General features: G+C 45.8%; 2 protein-coding genes across 2 annotated transcripts in view; both read left to right on the top strand.

The window, feature by feature from the left end:
• The window catches only part of Trp1 (translocation protein 1), a 66698-nt gene extending 47597 nt beyond the window's left edge, over window positions 1-19101 (top strand). The window contains exon 6 of the mRNA XM_077407838.1: window positions 19091-19101. The gene's annotated coding sequence lies outside the window, so the exon portion shown is untranslated. The remainder of the gene's footprint in view (window positions 1-19090) is intronic.
• Window positions 116-24660, top strand: LOC143898378 (uncharacterized). The gene is made up of 2 exons (XM_077407809.1): window positions 116-4689; window positions 20272-24660. The coding sequence occupies exons 1-2, from the start codon at window positions 1376-1378 to the stop codon at window positions 20447-20449; spliced, it is 3492 nt and encodes a 1163-aa protein (XP_077263935.1). The 5' UTR covers window positions 116-1375; the 3' UTR covers window positions 20450-24660.
• The last annotated feature ends 768 nt before the right edge of the window (window positions 24661-25428 follow it).

Here is a 25428-nt window from a genome sequence, read left to right as displayed (position 1 = left end):
CCGCACCTGCGTCGCGATCCCGCGGAGCGGGGGCGGCGAGGACGACGTCGGTGGCGGCGGCAGCGGTGGCGGCGGCGGCCGCGGCCGCGACGGCGTAGAGGAAGGCAACGAGGAGGCACCACCGCCAGACCGCCAGTAGCTCCCAGGCAGTGACTCCGTCTGTAGCGTGTAACCGGTGGGCGGCCTGCTACGCCCGCACCGTGTGTTATGTCATCGATGACAATCCCAGGACGCGGCGGCGGTGCTCCGAATTCGCACGGCGTGGAGTAAGCGCGAGTGACCGAGCGCAGACCGAGGATATAAAGTGAATATATACGTGGCGGGATACCCCGCCGCGGAGTGGAACGTACGGATTGCGAATCGCACGATCGTTCGCCAAGTTTCGATCTTATTGGCGATTCTTCCCCGGCACGTTTTCATCTTCCTCGTGGTGTCGGTGCCCTCGCGTTCCTCGAAAGAAACACCCCGCTTCGAGAGAAACACCTATAGGCGAGAAGCTGTAGCCGGGCTAGAACGGGCTAGAACGGGCGAGAGGCTCGTTGGCCGGTCGATGGGTCGAGCTCGGTGCCCAGCGTCGTCAGCGGCCGCGAGCTCGCGCGAGTCGACGCGCCGCGGCAACGAGCTTCGATGAGGATCGACGCCCGCGCCCGTGTCACTCTTGCGTATCCCTGTTCGGCGGCGCGACATCAGGCGCCGTGTCACGGTTCGATAGCCGGATGAACGCCGGCGACCCCGCGAGCGTCAGCGACGTCGGCGGCGCGACCGAGCTCGGGATCGGGAACGTACGAGCAGACGTCGACGAGCTGCTCGCATCAGCCGCGTCGGGACGATAAGGGACGAAAGCGGTGGTGGTGTCGCGACAGGATTCGTCCCGAATCGGCGGCGGAAGCTTCGTTCCGGGTCGACAATGGCGCGGTGGCCTTGAGAATCGATCGCGCGGGAGCGAGTCGGGTGAACGGTCTCCGGGGTTTCGGTCTGGCGCGATTGAATCCGCGCGATCCACACGCCGCGCGATCGTTTCGCGCGCGCGCGCGCGCGCGCGCCTACCGGGTGTCCACGATGCGCGGAACGGTAACCGGTCCGGTAACGCCGGGTCGCGATCACGTTCAAGAGGTACGTCGCCGCGACGTGCGGAAGCGCGACAGGAAATATGTGAACCACGAGACTAATTGTAAGTCACACACGTAGGAAGGTGATACGCGCGCGCGCAAAGAAAATCGCGTGTCGCATTACGCAGTGGTCGCGATAATTCAATAACGGTCACCGCCCGGTCATCGCCCAAGTCATTATCGATCGATCGGTCAGCAGTCGGGGGACCGGAAGCGATTCCGTCGGACGAGAGAGACAGAGTAATCACCGTTCGTTGAATGGAGTAATGAGCGGGGCCCCTGCGCGGGGCACAGTGCCCCGACGTCAAAGACGCCACCATCATCACCACCACCACCACCACCATCATCATCAGAAGCATCAGAAGCGCGTCCGGGACGAAGCGCCACGGGACGAGACGCTGGACGAGCCCGCGGAGAAGCGACCGAAGATCAACCCGATCTTCCTGTGGGCGTCGCAGCGCGAGCAGAGGATCGTCGAGGTGAGATGCGAGGATTACGACAAACGTAATCGCATCAAGCTCACCAAGACCGCGCAAGGATGGCGCTCGATACCGCGCACCACGTCCAACGGGTACGCGATTGCCGAAGCCGCCGCTTGCATGAAGACAACGACGGGCATGGCCGACACGTCGCCGGCCTCCTCGGTCTCGTCCAACGACGAGAAGGAGAACGGCAAGCAATGTCTCCAAGAACCGGCAAGCGCGACGGCGAGCTCCCTTCGGTGCCATCCGCGAATGTATTCGCCGAACGGCACGACGAACGGTTTGCTTACTGGCGAAGGCGCAGGCAGAAAGAAGCAGGCGGAAAGAAGAGGTTACGATGAAAAGACGAATCGTCGAGGATATTCCTCTCCCTTGAGGGCGCGCGATGAAATTAACGATGACGAGGGCGGAGAGAAAAATGGCGAGGAGGGTAAAAATCACGAGCATAGCAAGCTGAAGGATCGTCTGTCCAATTTGAAGAATAAGCATAGATTGAACGGCTGGATCAACCTGCAGAGATTGCAGATGGACAAGCTGTTCCAGCCGCGCGTCGTGCTGGAACTGCTGCAACTGTCGCAACTCCCCGAGAGCACGCATCAAAATATCGTTCACCATACGAGAAATAAGGACGCGACGGCGAGTGAGGCGAAGCGGATAGAGGAAAATAACGAGCGGAACGAGGAGAATGAGGAGAGCACCGTGGCGGAAGAAGATGAGGAGGAAAGAGAGGAAGAGATGGACAACGAGGAGGTGGAGGAGGAGGAGAATAGCGAGAAATCGAATCGGATGAACAAGGCGGGTATTCAGGACATATTGAACATGATAGACGCCACGGCCTCGCCCGTTCTCGCTACTGATACTCCCAGCGCCGATCTGCCGGTGGACTCCACTAAGACCTACGAGGTCCTCGACGAGGAGCAATCCGCTGAGAGAGAGCAAGTCAAGGACACGGATCTCAACGTCGACCAAGACGGCGAGATCGACGATAAGCTGGAGGTGCACGAAGAAAAGATTCTGGAGGATTGCTGCCTGCAGGAGGAGGTAGAAGACGAGAAGATCCGGGTAGAGGACAATCTCGGGCTGCTCTCGATGAAGAATAACGCCGAGACGACTGCGAATTCCTGCAAAGTCGCCGAGGCCGACGGCGGTTTCGTCTTCGATCGACCGAAATGCGGATCGGACTCTCTCGTCACGTGGAGGCCGAGCATACCGACTGAGGAAGAGGAGGCGCCGGACGAACCCGGCGAGCCGATGAAGCTCGATTACGACAGCTCGAAGCTCCTCGACGCCCTGAGGAATACGCCGGGGCTCTCGGTGTCCGTAATGAGAACCCACACGCCTGAAATCGGTAAGAGTCCGATCGCGCCGCCCGCGAGACCACCCTCAAAGGCATCCTCGTCGAGCAGATCGCCAGATTCTCAAGCGGAATGTGTCGAGAAGCTGCTGAAGAACGCGAACGACTTTGGTCGCGACGGCTCCCCTCGCAATCTGCCGGGTCTATCGATCGTTATACCGAGCTACCGCTACAAGAGTGTCTCCGGCCAGCTAACAGCCTCGCCGAACACGAAGCGTCGTGTCGAGTCGCCCGAGAGCACCGTTAGTTTCAACAAGGCCGACGTGTATCCGGAGGAAATGAAGGTGGACGGCTTTCCCCACGAGGAGGACGGGGACGAGGAGGAAGACGAGGACGACTGCGACTCGCAAGTTCTGGAAGATCTCAGACAGCAGAAGGCGGATTCACTGGCGTACGACGGTATCGACGCGGATTACTATAACGGGCCCGGTACCAGAAGCAATCAGGACGATCGCAAAACCCCGCTGGAGAATACGAAGAGCGATCACGCCTGGATCGGCTCTGGTAGAAACAGCGAGGCGCAGGCCAAAGGTAAATATCAAGATCTCGAGCACTTTGACGAGCAGGTCTTGGAGGAGCTGCGATCCCGCGGCACCGTGGTCTCGCCGCAGCCCAGTGGAATTCCTTGTTCTCCCGCGTCCAGGAGACCGTCGTCGGCATATCTCGAGAGGTTACTTCCTAGTCCGCCGTGTTCGGTTTCCTGCTCGGAGGACGCCAAGAGCGAATTGACGTTGAAGAGCATCTTGGCCTCGTCTAGCTGCGCGGATCCGCGGGATTATGACAAGGCGAAGGAGATAGTGCCGATCCGGTCCGATCAGAGCGTCGATCAGCCTATTTCTCGACCCGTGCACTCGAGCATCGATAGGAACGCGAGAAGGACTAATCAGCGCGGCTTCCAGGAACGTCTGAACGTTCACAGTCAGGAGGCGAGAAACTCCGGCCGGCCAATGTCCAGCGGCGATATCCACAGTACCTTTTATGCGGAACGCGCCGCGCCCAAGAGACCGATGTCCGCCGAGTGGCAACCGGCGACCGGACAACGGCAAAAGAGCCAGGTCGCCTATTACCAAAAAACCGTTAGTAAAACGAGGGGCCACTTCACCGATCAAGATCAGATCATCTGTTCCACGTCCAGCAGCATGGACAAATTCTTGGATCCGGCCAGACAGCTTCGCGAACTGATCGAGACTGTCGGCCACCTGATTCCCGATCCTCTCCTAGTACCTCGCGACTATTTGCCAGGTTTGGCTGCCGCGCCGGCGACAGAGATACCGAAATTACTGTCCAGCAGGCCCGAACTCAGGCTGCCCGAAGCCCTCACCAGGCCCGATCTTCTCCGGGACCCCGATCTGCTAGTGATATCGCTGGCACATCTGCAGCATGTGCTGGACCACGGCGAAGGCCCGGTCGCCAGGTCGCGGCACTCGTTACCGCAGCAACCTAGAGTCGCCCTTAACGGCGCCGTTAACAAAGGACTGTCCGGTTCGACGAACGGGAATGGCGTGAGAGGCAGCGGACTCACCCGCACCATTGTCACTGGTGGCAGGCCCAAACTCAGCTGCAAGCCGATCTGCACGCTGATGCCGATGCAGCCCATAGACCTATCGAACGGCGGGCGAACGCGCGTCAACCCCTATTCGTCCTTGCTTAGAGTGCGCAGTGGACTGCTCAAGCAGGAGTCGGAAGTGAGCTCTACCGCGAGCTCGCCGGATGAATCGCAGCTATGGCATCCGTTGTTCGGCAGGTAAAAATTCATTTTTACGTTTGCTTTTGCGTTCGCCTTCTACCTCACACCGTGGTCTCAAGTTTCTTTTGCTGATTCACGTAATGACTCTGGCGAGCGAGAAAAAGCAAAATGACTGAGCATGCAAATAGCATCGCCAAATAATAATATATAAAAAAGTTTAAATTTCATAAAAGAAACATAGAAGTATCAACTGAAATCTAAGTAGACTCCAGTGTGCAAAGACTAAACTTATTCGTAATTTTTTAAGAAAATATCTTGTTCAATTTTTTTCTTAGAATTTTTTACATAATGTTAGAATGTTAGAATGTTTCACATAAAAGCTAAAAGAGCTCGTAAAATATGTTTATTTGAAAAGTAGACTTCTAAAGAAACACAACTGATTTCGATAAAAAATACACGGTTAAAATTAATACGGTTCAATATGAATCACGCGATTGCTTCTTTCGAAGTAAACAATTCAATTGGTTGCGCTGAGAAAATTACGGGCGACTAATGAACTTGAGACCGCTCGAGGATAATCGGGACGAAGCGTCGATAATGATGATTATTATACACATTTTTCCCGCTGAGTTATCTAACGATATAAATTACGCTAGTGCGGTATTTGATATAATCAAACGTTCAGAGCGCAATATATCCGCTGAAACGCACGGAGGGCGTGCTAGAGCGAGGCGGCCGGCACTTCGGATATATTTAGAGCGAAAGAGGTGAACGGAGGAAATATAAAAAAAATAAACAAAGAGTGGCACATCGATGCTTCGCGTAACTCACGCGCAAATAGGTCGGCCTTAATAACGATCGTGACGAACCGGGTGCGCGAAAACAATGTTGTTTTCGTCGAACGGGCACGGAAGATGCGAGAGATGAGCGAGAGAGAGAGAGAGAGAGACGACGAAGCGCGATGATGTTTGGAAGAAAATCGACGTCGGAGTCGACGGGCGCAATCGCAGGAAGTACACGTTGATCCCTTCCGTGCTATTAACACCCGGCGACATGTTCACACGCATGTGAAATGACTGAAATGCCGTCCCCGTCTCTCGTAGGACGATTAAATTTGTATCATTTATATCGACCGTCTGCACACCCCCGAGAGATTCGTCATGTTTATGCATACGAATCGCGAGGCGCGCGCGTGAGAGAGAGAGAGAGAGAGAGAGAGACTGCTGCTTCGCGATTCCGTTTGATTCGCTGATCCTAGGTGGAATCGACGACTGGCGATGGTGACTGTGGTCGTCGGTGCGACGATGCGGGGTTCATTTGCATCTTAATACCGACGTAGCGACCGCGCGCTATCGCGACGTGACTAACAAACTCCACCGCACTCGGGCTTGCCACTCGAGCTTATAACGAACCGATCGCACGTCGTACACACGTACATCGACACTGTTAAATATTTAAATTAGATCGTACGCCCGTGCGCGACAGGCGCCTTGGTATCACGCCTCCTACGTCGACAGGTCGAGCATGACCTACTATACCAACCCCCGCGGAGGCGTCCGAGGAAGGATTGATGACCGTCGTTAGACGTAATTGGTAACGAAAATAAATAGACGCCTCGAAAAAAAAAAAAGTAATTGCCATGCGATAGCGAAAGTTTTCACCTAAAGTTCCGTTTCGTTTTTCTCGCCGTTCGTGTTCGAGAGGTCGACCCTTTTTATCCTCACTGTCCACAAAATTCTACATGGTTCCGCGCCGCGTTCAACCGTCTCGCCACCTATTCGAGTACAGCTTAGAATAGAACCCCCGAAATTGTACGTAGCGTACACCGAAATTTTTGGCAGCGCTCGCTCGGAAACGCGCAATTCGTCTTGCGAAGGAACTCTCGATCAGGAAGTCGTCACTCTCTCGATCCTGCGGCGAACGCTCTCGATCGCTAATTGGCGATCGAGACTTCTCTAATTAGGATCGCCTGCTCCGCCGCACGATCGGCTGCATTGGCACAATGCGAAACTGGGTCGTGGCAACGCTTCTCGACTTCTCGTATCACGTTCGTTTGTCTATGCCTAATTCGCAAGCTCGACATCGACGTCGACGAAGACGACGACGACGACGACGACGATGACAATGGAAAAGTACCATTGCGCAAGTCCCGCATATTTAGGATTCATAGGCTCGGGTATAGATTCGAAGGATCGATAACAATACGTGGGTAGAAAGGATAAGGTTATTCGGTGACGGTAGGTATGCTAATTCTCTTCATCGGTCACGTCAGGAAGGACGTCTCCGACGTCGTTATTCGTGAAGGATCACTTCGTTTACTTATATTATGTTTAGGCCGCTTGGCAAGCTTGGAAGCTGCCTCGATAAATCAGCCTTGTATTAATTTGATCGGTATAAGACCACGACTTTCTCATTCGTCCTTCAAGTGGCGTCTAAATTCTACTCGTTTACTTTTTCCCCCTCATTGAGGAAAAATTATAACCATATGTCACATTGCGATAAACTTTAATTAATACCTATAACTTTAATTAATATATCGCTGTTAATATATTTCCCATTCTCAATATCGTCATCAAAAATAGATATTTATTCGTATAACATGAAAACATGTTTTTCAACAGATAGACAATAAAAACATTCTAAATTTATATTTGTTTTGACACCTTCGTGGTAAATAATGGATACGAAATAAGAAATTACTTATGTAAATTAAACCGACGAAAATTTCGCGTCTTTGTAACGTTTACGGAAATCGGTATCCGCAAGTTTATCGATTCGCCACAGGCCCGGCCGGGAGAGTAGCTTGCGCTAAATCTCTTCGTGTCGCGCTAATGAAACGCGAGGGACAAAAGGACTTCGTCGGCAATTAACAGACGCGGGTCTCTCAGAAGGGACAAAGAGAGAGACCGGCCGGGAAGTCCCTCGGTCTCTCTCGCGTTTGGGATTACACGGTGCTTGATCGCGCGATCTCCGCGCGACGTAAACACGAGCACCAGCGGCTACGTGTGCCACATGCACGGCCTCGACGAAAGGCGCGGGGTCCCGAACGCCCTTTCGCCACGGCAGAGGCACTTGTGTAAATAGCATTAGGATGCTACTCTCCGCCGACGAGGACGCCGAGCGCGGGCGGACGGCTTTAATGAGAGGGAGAGGCATTAGAGGAGAGGGCCCTCGTCGTCGTTGTTGTCGTTGTGTGACGTCGACACGAACACGTTCATCGATCGCGCACAGGGCACGGGGAATTCAAAAGCGCGGAGGGTCGCGGAGAGCAGGAGGGAAAACGCCGGACAGGAAGCAAAAATTTCACCGGGGTTTAACCCTCTCGCGAGCGAACGGGCGGGCGGGCGGTCAAAGGGAGGCAGGGTGGGAGAAATCAATTTGTTATTCCGGCGTAACGATTTCGCCGAAAGAATCGTCTCATATTTCTTATATTTCGGAATATTCATACCTACTGTTATGGTTAGATTTCAATTTGCAGTTCAGGTTTCAAGTTTCTCCGCTGAACAACATGTGGGTTTTAGTTCCATTACATGCAAAGAATAATATGATTTTAATTGGAAAAGACATGGGATAATAAACGAGCGGAGGAGTTAGAAATTGAAATAATAGCGATTTGTTATCGTTTATTAACTGTCGGAACGTTTCGAAGCGGGTTAAATTAGTTCTTTTCATTTTATTTGAATATTTTTTATACATACTTCTCATTTCAACATATACGTTTCAACTAACTCGATTTACGTTATTTATTTATTCATTGATATTTCTTGTCGGCTGATAAAGACTCTAGCTGTGTAATCGAAACGCATTCCGACAGCTAAACGATAATAAAGCGCTATTGTTTTAATCTCTAATTACCTGCTCTAATCGCTTTATGACCCAAGTCTTTTCCAGTTGCTTTGCAAAGACGAGCTTGACTTTATTTATTATTTTAATTTGATTTTATATTATTATAATAAAAAATAGAGAGATCTGGAGAAAGTATATAATACGTATGTGAGAGAAATGTAGCTGACAAAAAGTGCACTATTTACGTAAGCAAAAGACGATACCTTATCTTCGAGTTACATCGAGCGCATGTAACGACAATATTTTTCCCATTATTTGCTCATATGGCGGTATTTCTTGCATAATTAGCTTGCATAATCGCGTCATTCCCTGTATGGCAAACGTCGCAAAAATACATCTCGAGAGAGTATCGCTCCGATTAGTATTCGTCGTGCAACTTTATAAATCAACAGGATGTACATCACTCGTTGATAAGACTTTCTGCGCATGTTGCAAGAAGGCGCCCGAGACGCTCGTGCAACGTCGAGTAATCAAGCGATAATTAAAAAATAATAGACAGTTCTGGTGTCGTTCTCGATGATGTAACGACGAATCGATACGCAGGAAACGGCGGGAAGGGTCGCGCACATCCCTGCCCTTCGTATAATTAATTTACGTGCCGGTAGATGGAATAAATCATAAACGCATCTTGAAAAGCGTAATGGCACATATATATTGATAAGCATAGGTCTATCGTAATGGCGAAGTAAGCCTGCGCTCAAATCACGCGAAGAAAGCATCAAGTATTTATACACAATATCTATTAAAAAAAAAAAAAATTACACGAATGTTTTAAATATATATCCGGATATAGTCGGATATAATTCTACCTGCTAAACTTTTCAACTTGCAACCGTTCGATCGAGTCCGGATCCGGATGCTTTTTTTTTCGAAGACTTCATAGAGTTCGATCCCGATCGAAAGGCCGAGTTAATCGAATTCGCGCGCATCCGCTCGTAACTGCGATATAATAGCCGCGGCGATATTTTCTCGCGGAGTATTGCGCACTCCTGTGTGTGCCCGATTCCGTCCTGCTCTACGATGGAATCTCCCGAGGAGATCTCCCGCCATAGAATTGGATCGGCAGGGACGTAGCTGTCGATGGGAGGACGAGAGAATCCGAGGGTCCGCACGATTTACGAGACGTCCGGTCCGGGATCGGCCGACGCTCGCCGGCCCTGGCCCTGAAGACTCACCTCGCCCACGTCCACGCCCACGTTCCCGCCGCAAAGAGAGGAAGAAACCGCACGAGAAAGGGAGAGACGGGATCGGGAAAACGAATGGAGAGAAAGAGAGAGAGAGGGATCAAGAACGAGCGAAAAGAGCTGAAGAAGACGACCTAAAGTTAGAAGAAGAAAAAGTCGAGGGACGGCTCTTCGTCGTTCTCTTCTCTCTTTTTCTGTCTGTCTCTCTCTTCCTGTTCGTTCTTACTCCCTTCATACGATCGCGTTGTCTATCCTCTCTCTGTCCTTTCCTCGTTCCTTCGTTCTTTCTCGTTCTTCCTTCCGCCTCCCCTATTTCTGTCCACTTTCGTTGTCGTTACCTCACTTTCTTCAGCTCGCTTCCTCTATCCGTTTTTCTTATTGCCTTTGGCTCACCGTTTCTCCTGCCTAACGATAACTCGCTTCGAACATTCGCGATCCGGGCTGCCCGAGTTTGCGGTGTCGCTTGTAAAGTCGTCCGTGTCGGTGACGAGCATCGCGACACAGTGATCGAGCCTAGGGGTCATTGGTCCCCTGGGACTGCCACAGGCAGACCCCTTCTCTACTATCTCTTCGCCGCCCTGCATCTCCCCGCCAACAACGCCAGTCATATAGGTATATCGCCAATGTGAACGCCCCTTTAAAAGCGGATCGATGATCACTAGGAAGCGCGCATACATCGCAGCTCGTTCCGTGCGAATGGGTGATAGTACCAAATTTTGGAAGCCATTTTAGAATGGTTTACGGGAAACAATTCAATTTTCACTAAGAAAAGGAAACGAAAATTGTTGCGCAAGGAGATGAATGAAAAGCAGATTTCGGGACTGAAGAGAAAAAATAATCCCACATTTATATTCCATGCACGTGCATATTTGACGAGAGAAGCATCGATTGCCCATGAAGCCGAAATACTATCGAGGAATGTATAGCCGGCAAAATGGAGACTATACGTCATAGAAAAGAACTCAACTTATAACGCGACTATTCGCAGGAAGTAAAATTGCAACAATCGCGCAACATCGATAACTTCGGGAGAAAGTTGGCCGCCAAGTTCCGTCGCTTCTGAGGAACAGGACGCGGAACGAGACAACTCGAGACTGAAAGTAACGACAGAGTCGGTCGAAACGGTGAACTCGATGCGCACGACAATCTAAATTCGTTCGACGGGAATCAGGGAATTGTAGACGAGAGTACGTCACGTCGAGCGTATATAGGATAAGTGACTTAAAGATAGACCAGGTAGGCGAAATGGAAATCTATGTGTGTGCGAGGAGCGCAGAATCGATCGGCGAAGCGTTCCTCGCTTACCCGGTCTCAACGGTCCCTCGCTAAGGAGTCGAGTAAGGAGTTCTGTTGCTCGAGAGTGCGCGCGTTCGATGTACTATTCATTAACGGCGTACACTCGGAGCCTCTTCTGTCTCTTATTTTAGCACCGGAGGGACGGCCGTCCGCTATTCGCGCGCGCGCGCGCGGCGGCGCTAAATAATGAAAATAGGAAATCGGACAACGCGGATCGTCGGAAAATCCGGCCGGGTTGATGACGCCAACTTTGTCACGCGACCTTGTAAGTATTTACGCAACGAGGGAGCCAAGGCGGAACGGGAACACGCATGCGACCACGTCGCCACGTGCCATCGCTCCTTGCGCCGCGGCGATTCGTACTTCATTAGCACACGGCCGCACTCGCGGATCGATGCACGCACACGACGCACACTCTCACGACGCGAACAATGGCCTGTGTTCTGTGTTCATTCGGCGCTAAATGCGTCCCTCTAATGCCGAGCATATGTGGGATCGCGAATGCACAGGCACGAGGAAATCAGATACCGGCCTACAATAATTAACGTAAAACGTAGCATCGCGCGAGTGCAGCATTATTTGCGGGTTATCTTCTCGCTCTGTACGTTAAATCTAAAATTTCAATTATTCAGATTAAATTTTTAAGCGTACGTAAACCACGGTGCAACACCGGAGAGAAACAAATTTACGTCGACATCTCCGATTCCTTCCAACAATTCGTAAAGCAGGTGTCCGTTTAATAATTAAAATCGGAGCAGCGTTTATTCCGCGACGAATAACACGCACGCGACATATTGTATAATAGTTTTTTTTTTTCCCCCAGAGATTTTAGTTTCGCCATAGAACGGTCGACGTGGAATCTTTCGCGGATCGATGTCTATGTATAGCCGGCGCAAAGTATGACTGTAGATACAAGATGGGCTATTTCGGCTCACCTGGGCCGTACTTTGAGCTTTCAGCACCGGCGTTCTATTATCGCAATATGCAATTATTGGCTTCGCAAACAATCTTTTTTTTTTTTCTTTTTCAATCGTCCGTCGAACAAGGCTGACGGGTCTCCCCGTTCGCGGAGATTCACTCGCAGACTTATGCCCGAACGACAGTCGGGAATTACACGGATAGCGCGTGTCGCTCGATTCACGTGGCTTCTCCTCGGGTGGATTAACGTCACCATCGCGTGAAATCGTGACAACCCAGGTAAAGATTCGCTCGTACTGGCAACGCGAACTCGACGCACGTACGCGAGCGCACACAAGCGAACTCGAAAGAAAAAAAAGACGAACGAACATGTCTTATCATCCACCGTATTTTTTTTTCTTTCATTGGCGACGTCATTGCGTCAATGCCGTTGCGCGATGTCGGAGACGCGACGATCGATGAAAGTAAAAGGAATGAAATGAACGAGGGAGGGGATTGTAAAGCGAGGAAGAATTGAACATTTGAAGACAGTGAGCTTGATCGCCGACGACGCGGAGCGTTTTTTTCATTAGAAAAAAGTGTATCGCCTGATGTAAAACCAAAGGGGATCTCCGCTCCGTCCCTTATGGGGAAATATCGTGTGCTTAAATGCGAGGAAAATTTACGTAGAAAACGAGTACCTATCCCCGTATTTCTAGGTAAAGGTAATACAGCCTTTGCGATGTACTAAATCCGTACAGAAAATTTTCAGAAGCAGCCCCAGGGCTGCTTTTAAAGATATAACAGGAGATTATCACCCGGGATTATCTCTTTTCTATGACGTATTTCGTACGCAACGCGTACACTAATGATGCATGAATTTAAATCAATTTAAACAAAAGATCGATTGACCTTCGCGATTAACATTGAATTGCTGAATAATATGTGTGAAAGGCGATTTGCAAACAAGGGTGACTGGTATGCACGTGTTGAGCTGACGTGGCCACGTGGCTTTTCTTATTCCGGGCGTATGTATTCACCACCCTTTGTATTAAGATTTGCGAGGCATTCGGCACCACCGTGAAGCCACATCGCACACCCTCGCCTATCCGATCGATGTGTGTATCGACACGTATACGCGCGTGCACGTACATGCGTGTTTATGTACGTGTGCGTGCACGTACGTGAGCGCGTGGGTGACTCTATGGAAGGATAGCTACGTTAGGCTTACCTCGACGTGCAACTGACGTGGTTGTGTGGTGGTAGCCATAGAGAGAGGAATGGAGAAGGAGAGAGACAGGAACGATGGGGTGGAAGAGACGGAGATAGAGAGAAATAGAGGATGATAAAGGAAAGTCAGAGGAGGAAGAGAGAGAGAGAGAGAGAGAGAGAGAGAGAGAGAGAGAGAGAGAGAGAGAGAGAGAGAGAGAGAGAGAGAGAGAGAACCACGTAATCTGCGCACGTGCGAACCGAGAGCACCTCGATCGATCGTCCTCGTCGCTGCAGAGTCGTTACGAGCTGAGTACCGGTAGTGTCTCGGTTAGTGCTAGGATCCGTACTACAGCACGAAGACTAGCGAGCACACCGGTACGCACTCGATACTTTCGAATACGCGAGATAAAAGAGTACGAGATGATTTTTCTTTTTGCTCGAAGTCTACGGTCTCGTATCTACCAAAAGCCAATGATTCGAAAAACAAATATCCGATTTGCGAAAACTCAAAAATTTAAATTTTTAGCGCAAGTTAACGTTGACCGGATAGTTGAAGAACAAAATATTTAAAAATTATTAACATTATATTGTGTGTATATGTATATGTGTGTATATATATATATATATATATATATATATATTATAAATATTTCTATTATATATTTATATAGTGATAAATAATAATAATAATAATAATAATAATAATAATAGATATATATTAACTATGTCTATAGCCTCTCCCAGATATTGAGAGTAAATATTATCTACAGCATAAAATAATTTAAATAATGCACGTTCCTTTCAAAGCGACCCATATTTTACCTCGCACGACTGAACGGTGGCTTAGCTGGAAAGACGATCAGTGACACGAGAAAAAGTACTTAGCTTATCAACAGATGACCTCAATAACCATCTAACCTCAATCTACCCGCAACCGAAAATGTTAAAACAATTTATACAGTTAAATAAATAGGGTCAATTTTGGATATTATCTCTTATCGTATCTTCAGTAGGCTATTTATATTAGGCTATAAGGATTTAAAAAATTACACTTGTACAATTTTTATAATATAATGAGTAATATATTATTGAAATATATAGAAAAAAACACATAATTATATGATGTTATATTACGGGGAGAGCATACAAAATCTATTTCTTTGATCCAGTCATAGTTATTTAACGTTTATAATTTATATGCATTACATAAATAAACATAATTTAAGTTATATATATTGGGATATAATTTGACTTCATGATCTATTAACACTGTACAAGTAAACAGCTCGTTTAATTTATGCAAAATGATAAATGGTGGAATACGAAAAGTCTTATAGAAAATCATTAACTTCCAATAATGAATCCAAAAACAGATTATGAGATTATTATTTGTCAATCGACGAATGTCCTTGAACTTCGTGCTCGTATTAAGTGACCTGCAATGAGAAATTTACATTGCCAAGGAAAAAGTTCCTGGCCGGAAGTTCTCCGCGTGGTGATGAAACCCACTGACGTTTTTAGGGCAAATGGCACAAAAGTTTCGGCCGACATTTCGCCCATCAGGAACACCTTACCTCCAAGCCTTCATCAAAATTTCAACACGGCATTCACGCGGTCGCAACCATTATGTGTACATATTTCTCTCTTATACGCGCGCGCGCGCGCGAACTTTCCCAAATAAAGTTCAGAAGTTTCTTTCAGACTAAACACAAGCGTCCGCACATGTGCAAACTTTCGCGAGATAAGTAAATCGGGGGAAGTTATTAGGCAATATCACTCGTTTTTTACTTCGCTGCGAGTCTATTTCTGACAAGATTATCGTTCACAAAGGTATAGACATGCAACGTGTGTAATAAAGCTCCAAAAGCTGAGAAATTTACGTTAACTTCGATCCCTGCATCGAATTTGGAATTAGCCGTGCATGAAATCCCGAGGGGCTGTGATATTAAAATAGATTATGTAAATTACTCATCATTTATATAATAATATAATCTATATAGCCGTAGCAGACAATGAAGAGCATCGATAAAATACGCCAAATAAAACGAAATGTAAAACGTAAGGACTGGTGCTCGATTCTTTCGCGAATTTATTCGCAAGATAAACGTATGCGCAAATGTTGTTCTTACAGAAAAGTTGCAAGTCGATTTACTATCGCATATAGCTTTTAACCAATCAATTTGCAACATTTCTGTAAGAGCAGAATTTTCGCATACGTTTCTCTTGCGAATAAATTCAAGACGCGAGTCCCTGTTCGTTTTAGCTGAACATCGGTTTATCTTTTCTCTTTTCCTCTCCAACGTGAAAAGAAAAAGAGGAAAGATAAGCCGTGCAAGAAGTTCAGCTAAAACGAACAGGCCTATCGACTATAAAGTTATTTTCATATTTTAATAAACTATATGTATAGGCTTTCCTGAATAAATCAAATAGGGAATAGTGAGAGGGGCAATCGGAGCCAGCGCGGTAATTATTGCGCAATCAAAATGATAATTAATCAATAACATATTCGGACGTTTTGACACTTTCTTTGTGTCATCTTCAGCGTGTAAACAAAATTAATATACATGAAAATTACAAACGATATAAATTTAACGGTCAAAAGCGATAAAATGATATAATCGGTCGGTCGACAAGCGCAGTCAAATCAATAAAATAATAAGAACCATTCGAATGTTCGGTAGTCTGTCAGGCTGTGGATATGCCAGTATGCAATTGCTCCAAATCGATCGCATCTTCGACGCTTAAGACCAGGAAGAAAGGAGAGATTCAAATTCGATTGTCCTTTCTAAAGCGTAAATCGGAGTCGCAATATATTATTAAATAACGTAATGTATCATTATTAAAATCCACAGGATTACAATTCCAATTTCTTACTTACGGAGCATTACAGAACAGAAAGTCGCAGTGTTAAAATGTACTTGTCACTCTGACGTGCCGTGAGTCAGTGAAGCGTTTGGTAGAAATCGGAAGGTTAAAATAATAAAAGCGGTGTGTACATGGGTTAACGGTGGGAATAAATATTACCAACGAAGGAATCTAAAATTTTGGTTACCTAATATCAATAACGTTCAAATAAGTGTCCGGTAAACTTTCCGTGTCCGTCTGCGCAGCCTGACAGACTACTGAACATTCGTATGGTTTTTATTATTTTATCGATTTGACTGTGCTTGTCGACCGATCGAGTATATCATTTTATCGCTTTTGACCGTTAATTTTATATCGTTTGCAATTTTCATGCATGTATGTTAATTTTGTTTACACGCTGAAGATGACACAAAGAAACTGTCGAAACGCCCGAATATATGTATTGACTAATTTTGATTGCGCAATAATTACCGCTCGTGGCTCCGATTGTCTCTCACTATTCCCTATTTCATATTTTACATCTTTCTCAAATATTTAACGTAGTAACGTGAAAGGTATAAAAAACCAGATTTTCGCAAATTTAACACAGAAAGAAAGAAGTGTCGAATTAACACTCTGATATACTTGTATATACAAGAATATATATAATCTTGAAATTCGAGATTATATTGCGTTAAACGAAGAAAACTTGCTTGAATAAAGTTATTTATATAGTTAAATAATAATTAATAATAATAAAGTTTTATATAAAAAAAAAAGTTAAAATAAAAAGTTAAAATTCTTATAAAAAAGATTATATATTCTTGCGTGTATACAAGTATATCAGTGTTGATTTAACACTTCTATTTTTCTGTGAATGTATAGCGTGAGATACATAATGCGTATCGCAAAATTATATAGGTTTGCAGTAATTTTTGCTCCTCTATTATAATTGATTCCGCGAATAATAAGTCATAAACGATCTACCAGAGATTATAATTAGAATATTTATCTCAATTTTTCGACGCTTTACGTATTATAGAATCGATATCTCCTAATAAAAAGAACGGGTGAACGCCTCCCTTAGCCAGGAAATTATAGTTCATTATTGGTTGGCTTAATATTTCATGAGTGTCGGGGCATCTTAATTGTCATCGCCGATGCTTAAAAGAGACGAAACAGGTCACTTCGGGCGAGCAAAGTTTAATCGGGGGCACCGCATTGATGACAAAAGTCGTCCAATCGTAAACGCGACATTAAATATTCCCGCGTCGCATACGTGATACTTTGCATATTCCGTCTACCTCTCTGACATATTCGATAATATTCGTTGCACGGTATAAGATTTAAATATATCGCATTGAGAGGAACGTCCACGTGCGTATATGTCAGAACGGGAATAGGATCGATATGGCGCGTATGCTGAGAACCATAATTTGCAGGGACACAAAAAAAAAAGAGAAAAAGACGACCTATAATCAACATAGCCGGCCGTGATGTCTCCTTCACCGCGAAAAGAAAAGGAAGGGAAACGACTTAAGACGCTAACTCATCGCACAAGCGAATTTTATTCATACGGACGCGACGTTTTCGCAGCAGTAATCCAGTCGATACCGAACTCATTCACCCCTATCGTGCGCATTTAGAGGAAAGAACGAGAGCGAGAAAGAGAAAGAGAAAGAGAGAGTTCCTCCTGCGTGTCGGACATAAAGTCCGAAGTTCTGGAGCGCCTTCGATCGAGAATTCATATTTCATATGCCAGTCGCCGTACCCGTTCCAGAGAGAAAGAGAGAGAGAGAGAGAGAGAGAAAGAGAAAAACGAGACGGGACCCCGAGACACATCGTTCACGGCGCCTCTGAAACTCGGCCATCTATATTTCAAATCGTGGCGAGCGCCCAGCGGATAGATTATCGTCGTTGAATGTGCGCGAGGAGAGCGCGTCCTCACCGTTGCGTCTCATTATACAAGGAGAAGTCGCCGGCGCGAGTCAGACGCAAAAAAGTTTTGCTCGCTCGCTCGGAGAGGGAGAATAGCTCGCGAGAGGCGGCGCGCTTCGCTTTGTGCGCGCACAACTTTCAGCCTGCCGTCCTGTCCTGTTTGAGCCCCTCGCGCGTTCGTTCAATTCGCCGGGATTACAATAAACAACCGCACCGTGACCGTTAATTACGACGAGCCGCAAATATCATCCCTCCCCTCTCGTCGGAGGGAGGAAGGCGCGGTCGACAATAAATTTTTCGCGTGAATACCTAAATCTCTGCCCGAAAAATATGGAGACGGGAAAACGGGTGACCACCACCGCTCATTGTCAGACAACACAATGTCCAAAATCGGGACATAAGACGTCTTATTGCGTTGTCTGATGGCCGATCTCCGCGAGCCTGTCCACGGCATGACCCTAACGAAGAATGTTCGTAACGTCGCGTTGCCAAGCGTAGAGACTATATACCGTCTCGTTGGATATTGCAATCATGGCGAAAAAATGCGCATTGTGTCTCGACAGAAACGAAAGAAAAGCGACTATTAAGGAAAGGATGTAATTATTTCTCGACGCCGTGAGAGGCTTTATTTACAGCCTCGGAAGGAGAGCGCTTTCGGACGCGTACGCTCCGCGCGCGGTGCACCGTCTCTCGGCAGCGTAAACGGAAGGCGAGTCTCTCTTTCTCCCTTATCTTTTCAAGCCGTTCCACCGTGTTTCTTTCGTGCGTTTCTTTCACGCCGTGAGAATGCGCCATATGCCGGTGTGCGGCCGGGGGTAACGCGGACGGGCGCGCGACTTCCAGCGTCGAGGAAGTCGCGTGCGAGTAATTGTTCCGATTACCTTTGCTTATTGTTGCATTATGATGTAGGAAAAGTGCTCTTAATTAAGCGGTGCGTCCTAATTGATCTCTCTCTCTCGACGCGTGCAGCACGTCCAGTCGCGATAACAGCCGCGCGGTTGCTAACACGAGGGATTAGTTGCGATATCATTCGCGAACGCAACAAACGCGACGTCGCGGCGCAGACGTTGAAATTTAATGGACTTGGACTTGGACAACTGTTCGAACCAACCGCGCGCCTCTTAAAAAAAATCGGTTTCTTAAACTGCTTACGGTTATAGGAACTGTGTGTGCGGCTGACAGCCGTCTCACGATAACAGTAACGGCTTGGAAATTTCCATCGGGTCGACAATAAAGTGTACTGAGAACCGGTCTCCAAGGTAATGCTGCGAGAAAAATTATTTCTCGAAAGATTAAATCTCTCGAATAATTAGAATTTCTATTTTCTTAACCGAGCAATCGTTCTTTTTTAAAGAGTCATATTTTTATCCTACATGTATGTTGATGAAAGTATTCTGTCGCTGGAACAGTGACGTCTCCTAATAAGTTTCATTCTAACAAGATTCGTCGTTATCAATGATGTATTGACGCATTCGCTAACAAAAGATATGCAGATACATCTCTAAATTGTGAAGTCGAATAATTGCCGGTTGGCGCTGAACCACCGACACGAGTTTTGCATTCCGTTATAATTACTAATCTAAAGCCCGTAATCTCGCTCACGTGGACATCGTGACGCTCGTACTGGATAACTACACGACGATATTCGTTATTTTTGTAGCGACGCGCGTATCTATTATGCGCAGAGAGAGAGAGAGAGAGAGAGAGAGAGAGAGAGAGAGAGAGAGAGAGAGAGAGAGAGAGAGACGGTGACGTCGCATCTCGCATCTTCCAGAGTTCTTTCGTCGCAGGAAAAGAGCTACTATATACGTACGCTCGCGTTATCCTCGCGAATATCGAGCTTCGCGAAGGTATGCGCATAATTCAGCGCATTCGTGGCTTCGTAACTGATTTCGTAAAGAAGCAACGCACCGAGCACGTGCGTGTCCGGAGGAAGAGATACATGTCGGAGGAAACGACGATCCGAATCTTCTCCGTTATCTGTGACGAACTAGGCGCGTTATTCCGCGAGAAATAACAAAATAGATTGCTATTATATTGCATTAAAATTGTTTATTTTATGCCTCTTTTTTTATATCGCATCGATTTTATCTCCCATCACATCTTCTATATTTTAACAATATAATTAATTAATCTTTACATTTTAATATAATAATTATGGCCTAGTTTACACTGATCACTTGATATACGCGTATTAAATAAAAAATAAGTAGTAAATTAATTTGATTGGCTGATCAGTTCAACTATATTATTTGATACGCGTATCAAGAGATCGGTGTAAACTAGGCCCATGACATTATAAAAGTTACATAAACGTAATTTTTTATAATGCGGATAATATATAAAATACAGCGATATACTCTACGCATATTCGTATTTGTCGACTAAAGTAATAAAATGCAACCTTGTTACATGTGTGCAGCCAGAAGAGGCAGCAGCAGCAGCAACAACAGCAACAGCAACAGCAACTGCAGCCGCCACAATCGCAGCTACAACAGCAGCAGCAGCAGCAGCAGCAGCCGCCGCCGCCGCCACAGTCGCAGCTACAGCAGCAGCAGCAGCAACACGCCTCCTGGCACAGGACCACTCTCGCCTCTTGACCACCGTGACCTTGACCCTGACTGCGAGTCCAGCGATTCTGAAAGGCTGAGAAGAAAGGAACCGCGAGGAACGCCGCGACGCCACTTCTTACGCGGTTTCGGCTACTCGCCGAAGGCTGCTCGCGCAGACGAGGCGGAGAAATGCGAATGAAGAAACGCCGGCCGGCGAGGACTTTCGCGGAATGACCGCTGGACGACACCCGCAGAAGCGTGCCCTTCCCCCTTCGCGGTGGTGTAGTCGAAGCGGTCGAATCGATTCCGTTCGTATATTTTATTTTAACCCGTCGTTAGTCGTCCGTTGTTATATATACGTCACATTCGAAATTATTGTATGCGCATAAATTATACATGGGAAATAATAATTACAATCTCAGGAACTAATACTTTATCGAGAACGGTGTTGAATAATTTTGTATTCAGGATTTAAAGCTATGATAATTTTTTTACGAATGTCATTAGCGAGATAATGAAGAATGAGATGAAATATATACGAGCGAGACTGACGGCGTCGTTAAGATTAATTATACGACACGCGATCCTAGTAAACTCGATGAACATTCGTAAATTATATAAAGGCGTAAATCATGTGATAAAATCATATGCGAACGTAGGCGATAACCAATTAATAAAGTAGATTAGAGGTAATCTATTTTGACTGAAGAACTCGGCAAACTTCTTCGCGAGTTCAAGTCGATATATTTTTTTGTTGGACTTTTTGTACTGAACAAAAAGATGTATTCTCATATCTGTGCAGAATATAATGCCAAGCCGTAGGACCACAGTATATAAATAATGTACACATCAAATGTGCAAGTGTGAAGAATTACGCAAGAATTAATCATGATAAGGTTGCAAATTATAGAACACCGATACGCGATTAATTTGCTATGGTACGCAATTATAACGGAAACCAAGAACAAGTATCTCGATGTGGACTCGTTGATGTGATGTTTTTGTAAGACTACACCACTGCTTCTACGGTATAAACTCCGCGGTTTTCTCTCTCATCGTCACAGTCCCGTAAAAGAAAAAAACCCTTGACACAAGTGCAATGACATGCGAACGCCGTGATGAGGCTTTTCTGTTTAGTACATGTTATCTGTTGCAATAGTAAGGCTAAAGTTTATCTATTACTAATTATTTAGATGAGTTTTTAAAACGAAACTATATGCGTGAAGCACGTCACGTAATCTTACTTCTTGAGAAGGTAGAGATTGGATCATAAGTCTTATAATTAGATTCTTAGCGAATAAAAGGATGAGTAATCAAATTTGTTCATTATAGATACAGTTTTATATTTAAAGTTGTATTTGATTGTTTTTGTATTATTTAGTGCAATTTCTTTTGCTCTCGCTAATTGTTATCCCAGTTGTTACTTTGTACAGTCTGTTATCGACTTAACGTTAATAGAATATGCATTCGCGTAATATTTTCCATTTTTGCGCGTCACGGCGATCGTAACTAGTCCCCCGATCTCGGCAAAGTAGAAATTAGTTGCGTCACGATCAAATATTTATATCCACGACTTACGGAGCCGAGTTTACACAAGCAGCGATCAATTTCCATCTGCGTGATTAACGACGATGCGTTTTAAGCTCTCCGCGCTCCGATAGTTTTGATTCTTCGCCGTTTAATTTCCGTCGTAAAAATCTCGTCGCTCCCCGTTGCGTTAAATTTTTTACGAAACGCCGAGTATCAAACGGTAAATGCGCTATCCTAGAAATCTATCGGTGCAGTTCTCTATTTCACGGAGAATTAAAGTCAACACTAATTTATTTATTTTGGTCGGCGTCTCTCTTTTTGTTTCTATTTGCCAATTTGATTTGCAAACATTGTTTCTTCACATCGCTTGATAATATACCACCCATAAATGAGAAGTCTTAATCGCTTACGGACAACGTTTGCTTAGATAGAACAAATATTACACGCGCTTTTATGTAATACCTCATATACGATAGCGCGACGAAATTTACGATTTTAAAAACAAACGATCGCACATGTGCACGTCAACTGAATTTATCTTAATATCTCGAGATAAATCTGGAAACTTTACACGATTGTTTTTTCCATATTTTTCTTTTCTTTTTTTTTATATCATTTCTTTATGCGTCACGAGCGATGAATGACGATATTGAAAATAATTCTTTCAAATGCGGTTTGTCCAGTTTATTCCGGTTAAAAATATCGCGGACAATTAAAAAGTATGAAAAACTGATCACGACTGTTTAACTCACTTATCGTTTGCATATGTATACGCGGCTATTTCCATCGGACACCGGAAAATTTCAGAGACACAATAATGTTAGAGATCAGCCATTTCGAAATAGTCACGCTTTAGTATTCCGATGGTCATTTATTATGTAAACGTGCAATCCTTATCTAATACCGTTGCCGTTACTCGCATTATGGAACGAAATTCGACGTTAGAGAATGGAAGGCTCGTCGTTGCCGCGTGTAAACTCGGCGATCACATCGACAGACTGAGCGCATATCGATCCTTTGCAATCCGACAGGTATAATACCGTACAACGATCCAGCTTTCGCCAAAAAGATGTGAAAATAATTTTTGACAGACTGCTTAATTTTTACATGTTACCCATGTATGTATCCTATATGTATGTATTTTCCGTATTACATGAAAATATCTAGGAAAACAAAGGATTGATGCGCGCGCACGGAAGGAAGAGCGGAAGAAAATAAGAAAACGGGAACGCGAGGTGTGCGTATAGCGCGTGAAATATATATGACGGAGAATATAGGTGCTATTCGGTAGTTAAAAAAAAGCGAACGGGGAACGAAGGATGGCGAAAAAAAGAGGGCCACGACGAATGCGTGTATAGGTAGTCCATTTATAGGTAGGGAAAAGGTATTTTATACGCGATGTGTATTGTACACGCGTGCCCGAAAAAAAGACAGCGTGTGCCCACACGCGCACGTTGACAACGCACGAATGCACGGGACACCGCCGCGCGCGATACCGATTACCGTTTTATCGGAGTCGAAATCCGATACCCCGGCGTAACCACGACGAGGAGAATTCCTCGCGCGGTGACTCGCCGCAACCATTTGGCGCAGTTCTCATGCTGGATTTACCTCGAGTCGTCTCTCCGACGTGGATTAACGTTATATATAGTCAACCAAATTCCGCGGTCCCACTCGTGAAATATGTATCCCCGTGACATTGCAAACGTTTCGAGCTTCGGATTAGTTTATATCATGTATATACCAATAACGTATGTCGAATAATTAGGCGTGGCGAAAACTCCAATAGAGATATAAAGGATAAAACGCGCGGAGCATAAAAAGCAGAGGATAAAATTTTATCCTATAGATATATTTCATAATATTCTTTCTTTCTCAAAACCACGTGACTTCAAATATCTGATGTAATAATGTTACGAAGATATTACCACGTACGACTTGACGATAAAAACTGCTATAGAGACGTCGAACTGAATATCACAACCCGAAATGAGGCGTATATCAACCGTATCATTTATCCGACACCGAGATTTAATACAGCGTGCAGGGATACATGGCTCACGATCGTGGAGGGAATTCTCTTTAATATCATAGCTGGAGCTACGATCCAGAGAGCGACTATTATACGATCGGAGAGAATTGTCAATCATTTAATTAGTCGAGCCAATAACTAAGCATTGAATTAATTACACACACATGCGCGCGCGCGCGCGCGCTTACACAAAAAGAGAAAGAGAGATAAACCTTCCTTTATATTTATATCACGACCGCGACTGCGATATAGAGAGAAAGACGTATTAATTATCACGGATTAATCGGAATGAGCTCTAGAGTACTGCTGAACAGCAGCTGTTTGTGCAAAGTAGAAACGATGCAATTTCGCATCCAATTTTGCGTCCCACGGTCGCAGATAACGCGGAGGCGATCGTCCCCAGAGCGCCAGCGGTGCATCGGCCGTTCCAATTCCGACGGAAATGCGACGGCGGTTATTAGCGTGTCCGCGGCGACCCCGTTTAGAAGCCGCAATTTTAACACACCTACAAACGGACCGACGACAACAGACCGCGTGGCACACTATATACCACTGCGGTTAAAAACAAAGACAACGACTGTTCTGTCCCCGTTTCGCCATCGGTAAGGCGATATACGCGCGCTGCCATGCAGAAGACTATATCAGCGAGAACGAGACTCGACGGTAGTAAAAAAAAAAAAAAAAAAAAAAAAAAAAATTGCTTCTCGAGCGCGACGCAGTCGGCTGCAGTGTATACTCCCTTACCTCGTTCCCAATTCGAGAGGAAGTTTTAATTGCAGAAGCCTGGGGTCAAGGCTGAATTAATATATAAAATCCGATTATATATTATAACGCATAACCGACACGCGAGAGACTTTTATCGGACGGAACTTTTACACGTGTGAAACGCGAAAAAAATGCTTTTCACCTTCCATACGAACGTTTTTAACGAATCTTCTTTTAGTAAAGAAACAATTTCTTTTTTATACGATTGGAAAATTGCGTGAAAATCATAGAGCTCACACGAATGTCGATTGCGGGGAAAAAATAACACGGCATATATTCCTTAGATATTATAGTTTAATCGCGATTTACGCTTCATTATTCTTTCCATATTCGAACCCAGACGGTGCTAATGACAAATTATGATCCGCGAGACTTAGAACCAGAATTAATTCGTGACTTATTACGTATAGGTCGTGAAAGGATCGTCGCGTGAGATGATATATCTCGTTACCTGCGACTGTGGCATATACGATATTAATCATTATTACCCTCACTAAGTGCGGTAACGCGCGCGGAATGTATAAATTCGTATTTGTTTGTTTATTTATTGTTAGGTAGAGAGCGGATGTGACGCGAAGTTCCGCGGCTAGGCAGACATCACCAACTTTTAGATGATCGAGACCCTGTGACTGTTTAGCCTCTAGATTTTATTAGCGACATAAAAATGACTAAAATATTATTTTGTTGATATATACATATT

Source organism: Temnothorax americanus, unplaced genomic scaffold (genome assembly GCF_048541705.1).
Source record: "Temnothorax americanus isolate GAGA-0224 unplaced genomic scaffold, ASM4854170v1 Scaffold23, whole genome shotgun sequence".
NCBI lineage: Eukaryota > Metazoa > Arthropoda > Insecta > Hymenoptera > Formicidae > Temnothorax > Temnothorax americanus.
Note: the sequence above shows the minus strand (reverse complement) of the source record. Positions and strands in the feature narration are given on the sequence as shown.

What these genes read in the sequence shown, in the direction of transcription:
- LOC143898378 (XM_077407809.1), top strand. Translation starts at nt 1,376, where the DNA reads ATGAGCGGGGCCCCTGCGCGGGGCACAGTGCCCCGACGTCAAAGACGC. An exon ending in TGGCATCCGTTGTTCGGCAG is followed by an intron (nt 4,690 to 20,271) that starts GTAAAAATTCAT and finishes ACATGTGTGCAG; the next exon opens with CCAGAAGAGGCAGCAGCAGC.